Source organism: Pelophylax lessonae (assembly GCF_965119305.1).
Source record: "Pelophylax lessonae genome assembly, chromosome: 2".
Lineage (NCBI taxonomy): Eukaryota > Metazoa > Chordata > Amphibia > Anura > Ranidae > Pelophylax > Pelophylax lessonae.
This window is the reverse complement of record NC_138769.1, coordinates 413,544,630-413,558,948: the sequence shown is the minus strand read 5'-3', so window position 1 is coordinate 413,558,948 and position 14,319 is coordinate 413,544,630. Positions and strand designations below refer to the sequence as shown.

General features: G+C 43.9%; 1 protein-coding gene across 1 annotated transcript in view; it reads right to left on the bottom strand.

The window, feature by feature from the left end:
• Nucleotides 1-478: 478 nt before the first annotated feature.
• NXPE3 (neurexophilin and PC-esterase domain family member 3) overlaps nt 479-14,319 on the bottom strand; it is a 34,245-nt gene continuing 20,404 nt past the window's right edge. Inside the window, exons 5-6 of the mRNA XM_082244961.1 lie at nt 11,805-12,002; nt 479-1,265 (exon numbers count right to left, since the gene is read on the bottom strand). Of these exons, the coding sequence (XP_082101087.1) occupies nt 721-1,265; nt 11,805-12,002 (743 nt within the window). The 3' untranslated portion in view covers nt 479-720. The remainder of the gene's footprint in view (nt 1,266-11,804; nt 12,003-14,319) is intronic.

The following is a 14,319-nucleotide window of genomic DNA, read 5'->3' as shown; positions in this document are numbered from 1 at the left end:
GACTTTTGTATCTACACATTAATGTCTGCATAACACTGGTCAACATATGAAAAAGGATCAGAAAGGAAGTGTGCTTTCTCTTGTCGCAATAATTTAAAACACTAACAATCTTTACATATGCACAGCATACATATATGGCAGGGTTGGACACACTCATGTTATTTTTACAAGGCAGCCCATACAGTTTAGCAGTGAAGAGGAACCGAATTCCACTAACTTCAGTAAGGCCTGGTTCACACCAGTGCGATTTCAGATGTGACTTGAGTCGCACAGAATCGCATGACAATGGAAATCACATTGTTTTCATCGGTGTCTATTCACATCAATGCAACTCAGCATTAAACAATTTTGGAAAAAGTTCCTGTACTACATTGGCGCAATCTTGACTAGAATATACAAACCTTATCAAAGCTGCATCCAAGTAGCACTACATAATCGCACTGAAAGTCGAAACAAAATCATATGCAGCAGTGTGAACCTAGCCTAGAAAAAATACAAAAAATAGTAAGGAGCTGTCATTTTCTTCTCAGTCATATTAGCTACCTGGTTCCAGGGATTTTCCAAACGCTATTATACTGTAAACACAAACACATTTTACAGTTTCTAAATACTCTTATAATACTGCCTACAAGACTCCAAGAACATAATTATTTGGTTCTTTAAATTCTAAATTAACCAACAATTTTAGGTAAGACAGAGTGCTAATACCAATATTTGCCTTTAATTGGGGCAAACAAATGATAAAAACTCATCTATTTGATTTTTGATAATGATTCTTCCTGGGTGTAATGCATGTGGTAGATAATGGGCAAGCGACATTTCCCAAGCATCCACAATATGCACCTTAATATCTGCAAACATGGCTCTCATAACAATGTCCAACTGTAACGAGAACCAGTCGCTATTGAACAAGCTCACTTCAGGCCCAAGCTCCTGGACATTGGCAGAACGAATTATTATGGCAGTGTTAGGACTACGTTCAAGCAAACGGAGGACAGCTGCTCGTATGCTCCTGAGACGTCTTATATATACTTCTACTGGAAAGGTGCTGAAGTGAGACCATATGGTCATGGCTACCACAGTGTTCTGTCCTCCAACCATACCATCCAATTCATTTGCAATGTAGCGTAGCTCATTACTTGAAACAGTTGAAAAACGGATAGGTGGCCCATGGCAGCGGAATTTTACCATTATATTATTGTCAATATCAATGGATAAGAAGGGTCCAACATTTTTAGGACTGCCCAGATCAAATGGCTTAAGCTCTGCAATACAAAAAGAAATATATAATTAAGTTAAAGAAATGTAAAGGAGCATTCTCTCACTTTATTTAGGTGAAGCCCAATTAAACTTTTAGTTTAAATCAGCTAAATATATTTTAGGTGCACCAAAACAAAAGGTGTGAAAAGGGTGGTCTCTCTGCAGAGGTCTGACACGGCCCCTGCCAAGTCACACCTAAGGCTCCATGTACACGGACGCTGGAAATGGCCGTTTAGGAGAAGTTGGGCGTTTTTTTTAGAAGCCCCTGAACCCATCTACATTTTATCTTATCTGTCCATGTACACAGGGTGGTTTATAGTCATTTGCAGGCAGTTGAGTTCAGGGACATTTTTTGGAACGCAATTATTTGCGTTCGAACATGTGTTTCCCGGCGTTTCAAACGCAGAAACGCGTCCGAACGTGACCAAACGTGATGAACTTACGTTCAGCCACGTTATACGTTTTTTTTCTTCCATTCAAAATCAATGGTTCCCTATGGGAGCCTATTGATTTGAATGGAAGTCGCACCGCAAGTCGGATCAGGATGATCCGACTTGCGCTGTGAGAATCTTGAGGGGGAACTCCACGCCAAAAATGGGAAAGAAACTGCGTGGGGGTCCCGTCCCGGTTCCAAACCAGGCCCTTCGGGTCTGGTATGGAATTCTGAGGGTAGCCCCGCGCCGAAAAAATGGCGTGGGGTCCCCCCCAAAATCCATACCAGACCCTTATCCGAGCATGCATCCCGGTAGGGCAGGAAGGGGAAGGGGGCGAGCGAGCGGCCCCACCCCCCCTGGACCATACCAGGCCACATGCCCCCAACATGGGGGGGTGTTGGTGCTTTGGGGCAGGGGGAGCTCTGCACCCCCCACCCCAAAGCACCTTGCCCCCATGTTGATGAGGACAAGGGTCTCATCCCCACAACCCTGGCCGGTGGATGTGGGGGTCTGCGGGCAGGGGGCTCATCGGAATCTGGAAGCCCCCTTTAACAAGGGGGCCCCCCAGATCCCGGACCCCCTCCCTATGTGAATGGGTATGGGGTACACTTTACCCCTACCCATTCACCCCATAAAAGGCAGTGTATGTAAATAACAACAGGAGACGTTTTGGAAAGTTTATTAAAAATCTTCATCCGGTCTTCTCTGCTCTGGTCTTCTGCTCTTTTGCCCTTGGCTCTTCTCTTCTTCCTCCGGTCCTCCTCCGACGATGTCTCCGGTGATTATGCCGGTCTCCAGTCTCTGCAGCTTGTTATATAGCCATTGTGGGCGTGGCCCCAGATGACGTCATCGGGAGGCCCCGTCCCCTCATGTCACATATGACGTCATCTGTGACATGAGGGGGTGGGGCATCCCGATGACATCATCGGGGGCCACGCCCACAATGGCTATATAACAAGCTGCAGAGACCGGCATAATCACCGGAGACATCGTCGGAAGAGGACCGGAGGAAGAAGAAGAGAAGAGCCGAGGGCAAAAGAGCAGAACAGCGGACAGCAAAAGAGCAGAAGATCAGGAGAGTTAGAAGACCAGAGCAGAGAAGACCGGATGAAGATTTTTAATAAACTTTCCAAAACATCTCCTGTCGTTATTTACATACACTGCCTTTTATGGGGTGAATGGGTAGGGGTACAGTGTACCCCATACCCATTCACATAGGGAGGGGGTCCGGGATCTGGGGGGCCACCTTGTTAAAGGGGGCTTCCAGATTCCATTGAGCCCCCTGCCCACAGACCCCCACAACCACCGGCCAGGGTTGTGGGGATGAGGCCCTTGTCCTCATCAACATGGGGGCAAGGTGCTTTGGGGTGGGGGATGCAGAGCTTCCCCTGCCCCAAAGCACCAACACCCCCCCCCCATGTTGAGGGCATGTGGCCTGGTATGGTCCAGGGGGGGTGGGGCCGCTCGCTCGTCCCCTCCCCCTTCCTGCCCTACCAGGATGCATGCTCGGAAAAGGGTCTGGTATGGATTTTGGGGGGGACCCCACGCCGTTTTTTCGGCATGGGGCTACCCTCAAACTCCATACCAGACCCGAAGGGCCTGGTTTGGAACCTGGGGGGGACCCCCACGCAGTTTTTTTCCATTTTTGGCGTGGAGTTCCCCCTCAAGATTCTCACAGCGCAAGTCGCGCCGCAAGTCGGGAATAGGGTACCATTGATTTTGAATGGAGGCAGAAAAAACGCTGCTGAAAGCAACGTGGCCAAACGTGCAATAACGCAAATGGAAAAAGCTACTGAAAGCACGTTTAACAGCTGCTTTTTCCCGGCGTCAGAACAAGCTTTGCAACACGTTTTTTTTGAACGTCCTGTGTACATGGAGCCTAATCCGCAAAGTACAGACTCCGTGCAATTTGTTTTAAAACGTATTGACACACACAATATGCAGTAGCTAAAAAGAAAATGTGAACCCTTTGGAATTAACTTGTTTTCTAGATTAATTTGCCAGAAAATGTGATCTGATCCTCGTCTAAGTAAAAAAATTGACCATACAATGTGCTTAAGCTGATAACACACAAACAATTCTAATTTCTCATGTCTTTATTGAACACACCCATTAAACACTCACAGTGATGGAGGAAAGGGTAAGTGAACTCATGGCCTAATTTCTTTAACAAAAGCTAATTACAGTCAGTAGTTTGCACACCTGGAGTCCAATTAATGAAATGAGTTTTGAGATGTGGTTTAGAGCTACTTTGATTGATAAAAGACACTCAGACATTTTAAGATTGCTGTTCATAAGAAGCATCAGCTGATGTGAACCAAGCCAAAAAGGAGCTCTCTAAATACATACAATCAAAAGGTAGTTGATCTGTATAAGGCATCCATTAGTGGAAGTGTTTAGGCATCCATCAGTCGACAGTTAAAGAAACAGTCTATAAAGGAAAAACAGTTTAGTACTGTTGTTACTCTTCCTAGAAGTGGGTGCCCAGCCAAGATGACTCCCAAGGCACAGCGCAGAATGCTCAATGAGGTAAAGAACTCCTCACGAGTAACAGCTAAAGGCTTGAAGACATCCCTGGAACTGGCAAACATACAAGTTTATGCAGGTCTTTATATTTAGCAGGTCTTTAAAAAGGCAGGGTGTCCATGGCAGAACATCACGAAGGAAGCTGCTGCTCTCCAGAAAATACATCGCGGAGTACAAGAAATTTGACAAATAGCACCGCAACATTACTGAGAAATTGTTCTGTGGAGTGATGAAACAAAAGTTGAATTGTTCCGTTAGAATACTGAGCACTATGTGCTCAGCTCCAACATCAAAACCTCATCCTAACATCATGCTAACATCATTTCAACAGTGAAGTATGGACGGTGAAGGGAACATCATGATTGGGACTTGCTTCACTGCCTCAAGGCCTGGACCACTTGGCATCATCGAGGAGATGATAAATTCCGAGGTTTACTAAAGTAATACCAGGTCTCCAGAAAGTACCTTAACAAAAACAGGCCCTGACAAAAAAAGACCAGTCAGAAAATTAAAAAGGCCTTAGACCTCAACACTCAATAAACCCATAGCGATGAAAACTCCATGTCAATTACAGTGCCTGCACAGATAAGTGATCTCCATTGGCAAGGTTGATCCAAGAGAATCTTTAATTAGCTAGAAATAAACAGCCTTCAAACACAACCCAGCGACTCTTTTTTCCAGAAAACTCCAGAATTTTATCCAATGGAGTCAAATGAAAGCACTTCCGCAACGGTAAGCAAGAGAAGGGATATGTACCAGTTTGGTGAGTTGAGTATGGCCAGACAGGATGAGGATAGCTGAAAATATCCTCCTTGTAATGTGAGAAATAACTCTGGAGCAACCCCTAAGGAAGCCCACTGAAGAGCAATTCTGCCTATCCCTGGAAAATAGCCATAGGTCTAGGGATGCTTCTAAACTTGCAGATTCATGAAAGTGTCAGCATCCATGGAGCAAGGAACAGCAGACTTATTTATATAACCAAGTGTATATGCTTAGCTGGAAGCTGAAACAGGGAAGAAAACCTGGGGTCCTTCCTCAAATTGCTCCAAATCCACCAAGGAATGAGGAGCTAACCCTAGTTGACCTGAAGTCAGTAAGGGGGTTCCCGAAGCCTGTTTGGTATTAGCAGGCTCAGGAAACTATTTTGCTCTACCTGCCAACCATCCAGGAAGACACAATGTCCTCTGGCGAACTTGGCCTCCTGAGCAGGGTCTGAACAAACAGGTATTGGCGCAAGCTAGATAAACAGTAAATCTCCAGCAGTCATTTGTAATAGTAGATGGAGGGAGAAGGGGGGGAAGGGAGTTCCAATGGGGTATCTGTACACTGTGAAGGCTGCTGATGGTGAAGAGAGAAGCAGCTCTGTCATCAAAACAAAGGGGAGAAAACCACAAGCGCCATTCTAAGTGTAGCAGTAAACCATTTTAATGCAGTATAAAAAAGTTCTTACTCACAAGAGTAGTATAAAAGTAAGCATTTGTTTATAAATGATGGTTCTGGGCATCAGCATCATAGGGGTCCCTCTCGGTGTGGTCACCGCTGTTCCTAGGAGTGAGGGTCGCCTGAGTGCTGACTGAAGGCTTCCCTGATCCGTGGTTCGCCGAGGCTCGTCTCTTCGAGGGCTGTGACGTCACTTCCTAGACGCTTAGCTACAGATATACGGCGACGCTTTGCGGAGCATGTGCTCCTTCTTCAGGCCGTGCAGGGGCCATATTGGAAGAGGACTTTTACGTCAATAGTCCCTAATGAGAACTAACAGGGCTGGCAAGGATCAAAAAGGTGGCTATTGTATTTAAAACCAAATATGGGTTTGAAGATGGAAATGGAGCTTAGAATGATAAAAAATAAAAATAAATGTAAAAGTGAAAAATAAAAGTAAGAAAAAAAAAATGGAGTAAAAAATATAAAATATAGAAATAAATAAAAATTAAAATGGAAGTGAGATTATTAAATTAGAAATAAAAATAAAAATGAAATGAAAATTAATAAAAATGAAGATGAAAATAAAAAATAAAATAAGGATGGGCATGAAATGTGAAAAGATAAAAAATTAAAAATATGTTGATGGGGATAAAAAATTTAATGAAAAATTGAAATTGAGAATAAGAAAATTATATTTGAGAATGGGTTGGATGAAGATAAATTGCAAGGAGAAAAGGAAAGGTGCCTTCTAGGAAGGGTTCCTAGCTAGGTCCCTATCTAGGGAGGGACCTAGATAATGTTCCTAAATGCATATATGTACACGCTAGGGCTGAACGATAGTCGATGTGATATCGACTATCGTGCTGCGGGCATGGGCGATAGTCACATCGCCAAACATACGATAGTAGGCATAGGCAGGGAGAAGTCGGGAGGAGTCACAGTGGTTGTAGAAGGTAGCAGAACACAGCCCGACATCCGTCCCACACGTTCAGTCTGCCTGCCTGCAGCTAGTTCTCCTGACTGAGCGGTGAGCAGCGTGCCGTGAGCAGCTGCACAGCTAACCAATCACGCGTGCCTGCACACCTGATTGGTTCGCTGTGCCGCTACTCACGACGTGATTGATTCGCTGTGCCACACTCACCGCCCGGTCAAGAGAACTAGCTGCAGGGCGGCAGACTGAACGTGTGGGACGGATGTCATGTCAGGCTGTGTTCTTCTACCTTCTACCACCACTGTGAGTCCCGACTCTGCCTTCCACACTGTCAGTGTCTTCTGCATTCCACCCAGTTCAATCCATACAATAACATTAACCCTGGCCTGCCCTGGCTGTCCCAGTGTAATATACAATCAGAAGAAGGCTGCTGCAATACTCATCCCATCCCTACAGTAACATTAACCATGGCTGTCCCAGGTGTCCCTGTATAGTACAATCAGAAGAAGGCTGCTGCACTACTTCCCTACAGTAACATTAACCCTGGCCTGTATTATACAATCAGAAGAAGGCTGCACCACTTCCCTACAGTAACATTAACCCTGTAATATCGCAATATATATATCGTTAAAGAAAAAATATCGCAATGTACTTTTTTTCCAATATCGTGCAGCCCTAGTACATGCCTCTAAATGTATGTGCGTGCACCCATACTTACATCAACGCACTCACACACCCTCGCAAATCTGCGGATGTTGGTGTGGGTGAGTAAGAACTTTTTTATACTGCGTTAAAATGGTTTACTGCTACACTAAGAATGGCGTTTGTGTTTTTCTCCCCTTTGTTTTGATGACTCTTGTGAGTAAGAACTTTTTTCTCCCCTTTGAGCAGGGTCTGAGGATCTCTTCAGTGATCATAGGGTACTATGAGAGGAAATGCCCCAAAGAGGATCAAATTGAGTAAGGTTGACACTCACAGAATTCTCCAGGGCAGTGACAAGACTACTTTTTCTGACATAAGAAGGACAAGGATGGAAAACCCCGCCTATGAAAAAGAAAGAACTTGAAATGGAATAAGGGAGTGGTATCAAAATCCACTTTACTGAATCAAATTCTGCAATAAATGTTTACCCCCAGCCTAAAAATATCCCACAATATAATTGAAATGTTGTGATAACATTTTCACCCTCCAAACTGCCCTACACCACAGCCGCATACATTAAAGAGTTAAAGTAGCACTAAAGTCTGATTAAAAAAAAAAAATCTCTTTCTAGTATGTATTTTTACCTCAAAAAATACCTCTTATTGCTCTAAACCTCCTCCAAATCTCCAATTTACTTTTCTTTTTTCCTGTTATCTGACCCCGTTAGACACTGGCTACATTTGTTCTCCATGGTCCCACTGTGGGGACCATGGCCACCCTCTCATGCTTGCTCCCAAGATGAACTAGGGCTTATGGACTGGGATTTCTAGTGTACACAACGCAGTGCACATGACTGCAACTAACGTGCACTGCTTGTTCAAAATAAAAGAACGTAAGGGAGAAAAAGAGTTTGGGAGCTTACAGGGGATTTTACAACGAGCCAGAACACAGTAAGAAATGTATTTTTCTGAAAAATAGAATTTAGATCTATTCAGCAGTGGACGTGTATGAATTATTTTTTAAGAATAGGGATATTGTTTAATGTCACTTTTAGGCAATGACAAAGGCAAGATACTGGCAAAATAGCAAAGCCCAAAGCATGCCAGCATGAATGTTATTACTATGCAATGTGAAAATACTCAGCATGCAACATGGATAAGCATAACACCACACAAAATACTTCACAGGCAGATGAAAATAATTCATATGGAGACTGGGTATGATATGAGCAGTAAATGCATAGTATGTGTACTTTACAGGCATGGCAAGGGCCTTAAAAGATCACTTAAATGTGGACATTAGTAGCGTGGGCCAAGGGTGGAACCCTCATCTACAGGTGACGGGCAGATCCAGGAGATGAAACCTGACAAGACATGATCTGACCAGATTTTACAATCCTTCAGGAAGGTGCTGTCCACTAGGATCCTTAAAGCTTTTCCTCTTCACAAGACGTGGAAATATCCCACAGGGGGATGCTAGAAAAGGGCACTAGGTCTAATACAAGTCCAGGTGCTATGGAGTATAAGGTTCACCCGTACAACATTGAGGATTTAGATCCCTGACGAGTTAAAGGTAGAGTCAAGGCTGCTTCCAGACAACCTAGTGAAACAGAAGGTCCATCAATGGAGGGGAGAAACTAAGGGGTACCAGGTACAACTGAGGAACTAGTATGTTCCAGGGAATACAACATTCTCTGAAGCAGAGAGATGTGGCCCAGATGGGGCCCCTACTACCTGACAGAGTCTGAAAAATGGGGTCGAGAGCATAGGGAATTCAAGGTAACTGGAGGAGGTGAAGCAATAAGTGTGGTAGCATGAGGGTAGACAAGAGGCACAACCGGAGAGCGTGCCAAGGTCAAAGAATTAGCCTGAGTACCTAAAGGGGTGCTCTCTCTGTACCTAAATGTGCAACCTTCGCATTAATTCAGAAGGATTTCGACCATGGCAATGGAGAGGTCCTTTTTGAAGGATCCATCCTATTTTGCCACAGTTTAGTAGATTAGGGTCATAGACAACACAGGACAGAAGTCAGAGCCAGTCAGAGTAAAACTGAGACCTAAGGAGCATAGGGAATGCAACTACTCATTAGTAGGATCCTCAGGTGTAAGCACAACCTCTACCTGCCAATTGCTTTTCCTGTCAGTCACTGGCAGATCCTGTAGAAACAACAAACAGTTAAATATAGATAACTATTTATCAAATTACCTCTCACAGGGGAATAGATTTGACTCCCTCTCAGGTGGGGCCCAGGACCCTTCCCGGTGCTTCCTGTCAATATAGAGGAATACCTCAACAAGTGTTTGTAACAAAAAATGTCTGTACAGCTGTAGGAGCTCTGAAAGACCCCAGGCTGGAGAAAGACTCCAAGCTGGAGCCTCCAAAAGGAGGATAGCACACACTGGACCAATAAGGGCCCAAAATCACCCCTTATAATTCTGAGATGATTGCAGGAGACTATGGCATCTCAAAAAAACTCTTCAGAGAAACCAAAATGGAGCTGGAGGAAACTCTGAAGATAGACAATAGAATTAAAGAGATGCTGGAATCCAGATTGGAGGCTTTAGTTCCCTCAAAGTATACCAATAAGACTCCTCAGAACCATAGGGGAGTATAGACTGAGGCCTAACAAGGCCCAAAGTTTGAGGCAAGGCCTCAGGTACTCGCAAACCCAAGCAGCTCGTGCTGATGAGGGTCCCAAGGCTCACAGATCATAGTAGGCCAGCAGCAAGAACGGCTCAGAGGTCAGAGTTCCAGTAGCAGTAGCAAAAGCAGTAAGAAAAGCAGTAGCAGTAGCAAAAGCAGTAAGAAAAGCAGTAGCAGTAGCAAAAGCAGTAGCAGCATGATGAATGGTAGAAGACAGTTTAGTGCGTTTGACACTCCGCCTAGTGGAAGTAGCCAGTTGTTTCAGCATTACCCCTTTCTGTGTGGAGAACCAGCTGTGTCGAGAAAAGTAAAAGATGTAAAGCGCTGCGTAAATTGACAGCGCTATATAAGTACCTGAAATAAAAATGCCCAGCAGTGCTATAGTGAGCTAGCTACTTGTGCTTTAGCATGACCATCCTTAATCACAAAGTGAGTCTTCTGAGGTAGCGTTACACCTAGGGTTGTGCTATGGTTGTGGACATGGCAGCCTACAATGTCCAGAGGTCTACTCGCACAGTGAGATCCAGAGACAGGGTCATAACTGAGGTTATACTATGACTCTGGACCGAGGAAAGCTCTCTAGCTAACTAAACAGTACCATAAAAGTCTGGAAAGCACCAAAAGGCACCTTCCAGACAAGCCCCACAATTGACCAGTCCAGCTGGGTCTGGGTATAGATTCCAAAGTTTTTGCTGAGGATACACCGATCCTGCTATGTAGAGATGAGATCAAACGGCATACTGAGGAATTGATTGAAGACACAGAACGAGAAATTCCAGAAAGAGAAAAAGCTTGCCAAAGAGAGAATAGGAAAAATCATCCAACCTTCTAGGACACTAGCCAAAAAACTGAGGCATGCTGGCCTGGCCCACAGTTTTATTGTTTGCCAGTATCTATTCTTCCTGTAGATGAGAGGAAGAATAACTCAATAGTATTTGAATTCCTGTTTCTCTCAATGAATGAGAAATAAAAATACATTTGTAGTCCTGAATATAGAAAAATATATACAAAACACTATACAAGAATATACCAAAACATTCACAAATGGAAGAAGAAAAAAAGCATCTTTCTTTAAGGCCTCATGGATACTGGACGTTTTTACAGCTGCTGTTTTTGGCGTCAGATGTTTTTTTTCTACTGCCAGTAAACTCCCCAGCATGTTATTCTATGTGCCCATGCACACATAGGCTGTTATCAGCAGTTTTTGGCAGGGGCGTTTTCTGGTTGGAAAAACCCCCCCAGAAGTAGTGGGTTTTAAGAGGCGTTTTTCAGTTGGAAAAACGCTCTAACTGATAAATGCTTAAAAGCACAAAAAAACGCTGAAAAACGCGTCTATTCAACATTTTATCAAAGTTTTCTAGCCATAAGCTTGTGTGGGAATATCGTTTTTCTAAAAAAAAAAGCCAAAAATGCTATAGCTGAAAAAAAGCTAAAAACCGCTGAAAAACGCTAGTGCAAAAAAGCTGAAAAACGCCTTCTGCATCTTTCTACTGACGTTTTGATTATGCCCAGTGTGCATGAAGCCTAGGTTTCTGCTTCATAGCTACAGTAACAGTTGTAAAATGCAGTAAAACAATGACCCACTGTTTCTAGTGGTGTTATGCTTTACTGCCATGTGGGATGCAGGTGGCATGCTACTGGTTTGTATGTGCCTAGGATCAGGGGCTCCCACATGGTGTTGAGTCCATTAATACAGAAGGTATGTATACCATAGGCTACCCGCTAACTTATCAGCTTCATAAATTATTTTGTAACGACAAGTTCTCTTAAATAAAAATTCACACAATCCAGGTTTGTCTGGATAGAGTGAAAAAAATATTCACACCACCCAGACAAACCTTTTAAACATAAAAAGCTATGTCATGGTAGCTTAGCTAAAAACAACCAGTACTCTTTGAAACTTTATAACAATGGAAAGAAAAAGAGATGAATGGAGCAGGAAATTACCTGGAACAAAATCTGTCAGGTATTCAAACCACTGCCTTATTGTAGAATCACCAAACAAATGTACCACTTTCCCTTGCAGGCATTCAGTAAAATCAGAAGGCTTTTCAAATTGCCATACAATAGATCTTCCAGACACCCACTGATCTCGATAATAATACCCCGATGGAGTAAACTTGGAGTCATGAAGGAAATTTATATCTGAAAATCAGGAAAGACTATGAAAGTTAATACTGTTGCTCTTTTTACTTTATGATGATATTGTTAGATACGCAATGTAAAACTGACCTGTCCAACCTTAGCTGACCATCATAACATCTCCTCCATTTAAAAAATTTAATATTCTAAATTGCCCATAAAAATAATACTGTAAGAATTAACTAGATAGATTTACAGTTAAAAAGTTGCCCAGAAGTGGAATTCCATCCTATTTTTTTTTTTCAGGTTTTTTTTCTTTTTTAATAGTAAACTCTCATTTGTGATTTTAGCCTACAGGTAAGCTTACAATAAAGCTTACCTGTAGGTAAAATGAATATATCCTAAACGGACACCGGCACACCCATGTGTGCCATTACTGGGTCTCCCTCGCACATGCGCGGGAGTGACGTCAAGCCGCGGTAGCTTGCGGACCCTAAAGAAAGACCGAGTGAAGATGGAAGAGCCTGCAGCTGTGACAGCACGCGGAGGGCTTTGTTTCAAGGTAAGTTTCTCATAATGTGCTAGTATGCAGTGCATACTAGCACAATAGGATATTGCCTTGCAATAGAAAACTTTATTCTTTTTTTTTTTTTTCTCACAAGACTTTACTACCGCTTTAAAGCGGAGTTCCACCCGAAATTTATACTTACCTCCATCTTCTCGCTCCCGGTCACCTGAAAAACAAATGGATAATCGCAATTTTTTTTTTTTTTTCACTTACCTTTTAGAGAAAATATACTCACCTTACTTCCTTCTTCCTCCCCTCGGCGGCCACGGCGATTCGTCACTTCCTGGCTTTTGCAATGATTCCTGGGAGCTGAACGTCATCGCTCCCAGGAATCATTGCGCCTGCACCGGCCCCGACGTCAGTTCCGGGGCGCGCGCGTCATTCCCTTCTAAACAGCTTCTGGGCATGCCCAGAAGCTGTGGAGGGATGACGCGCGCGACCCGGAAGTGACGTCGGGGCCGGTGCAGTGCATCGTGGGACCGAAGAAGGAGGAAGAGGACCGAAGAGGACGCGGAAGAGGATCGTGCTGGCTTCAAGCTGCCCACACCTGAGATGGCAGCGCTAGAGAAGACAATTTCAAGGTAAGTATTTCTCCTGAAAGGTAAGTGCAACCCGGGACAGATCAGAGGCTAGCCATTGTGGAATGTGCTAGCCCTGACTGTCCCGGGGGTATTTTTGTAAAAAAATGTATAACCAGGGTGGAACTCCGCTTTAAGGGAAAGGGTTACAACCTGAATTATCAGCAATACTGACATTGAAGTGTTACTAAACCCAGTAAAATCAGTCTCTGTAAGTTGGAACAGGTACATTTTTTACCCACTTAAGCCCCGGAAGATTTTACCCCCCTTCCTGACCAGGGGGTATTTTGCGATTCGGCACTGCGTGACTTTAACGGACAATTGCGCGGTCATGTGACGCTGTACCTAAACTAATTTGACGTCCTTTTTTTCCCCACAAACAGAGCTTTCTTTTGGTGGTATTTAATCACCTGTGCGATTTTTTGATCACGCGCTATAATCAAAAAAAGAGCGACAATTTTGCAAAAATAACAATATTTTTCACATTTTTTTATATGAAATTCCCAAAAAAAATGTAAAAAAATCAAAATTTTTAAAAATTTTTGGCCAATTTGTTTTCTGCTACCTATGTTTGGTAAAAATTATTGCGTTTACTAACTAAGGGAAAGATTTTTGTAATTTTTGTTGGTTTTTTTTAACGAGTAATGGCGGCGAGCTGCGATTTTTTTTGCGGGACTGCGACATTGCGGCGGACAGTTTGGACCCTTGACTGACATTTTTTACACTTTTGGGGGTACCAGTGACATTACTACAGTGATCAGTGCTATACATATGCACTGTTACTGTAATAATGGCACTGGCAGGGAAGGGGTTAACTTTATTAGAGCTGCAGTGACTGTGTGTGTCCCTAGGGGCGTGCTTCTTACTGTGCAGGGATGTGGCTGTGTGTGTAAAAGCACAGATCAACGGTCCTACATAGCAGGACCGTTAGATCAGTGCTTTTACACAGGGGAGAATGACAGGCGGGTTTGTTTACACTAGCCGCCTGCCTTTCTCCCTTCACAGCGGACGATCGAGAGTGACCGGCGGACATCGGGTCTGCCGGTCACACGCACGGAGGTGTCCGTGAACGAGCCGAGGCGGGCGCCTCTGGCGGCACGCGCCCGCCAGTTATTGGCTCCAAGACTAGTGACATACCGGTACGTCACTTTGCCTGGCCGGGGCTGACCGCCGCAGTATATGTACTTGCGGCGGTCGGCAACCGGTTAAGTGTAGCTCCAGCCAAAATACGTTT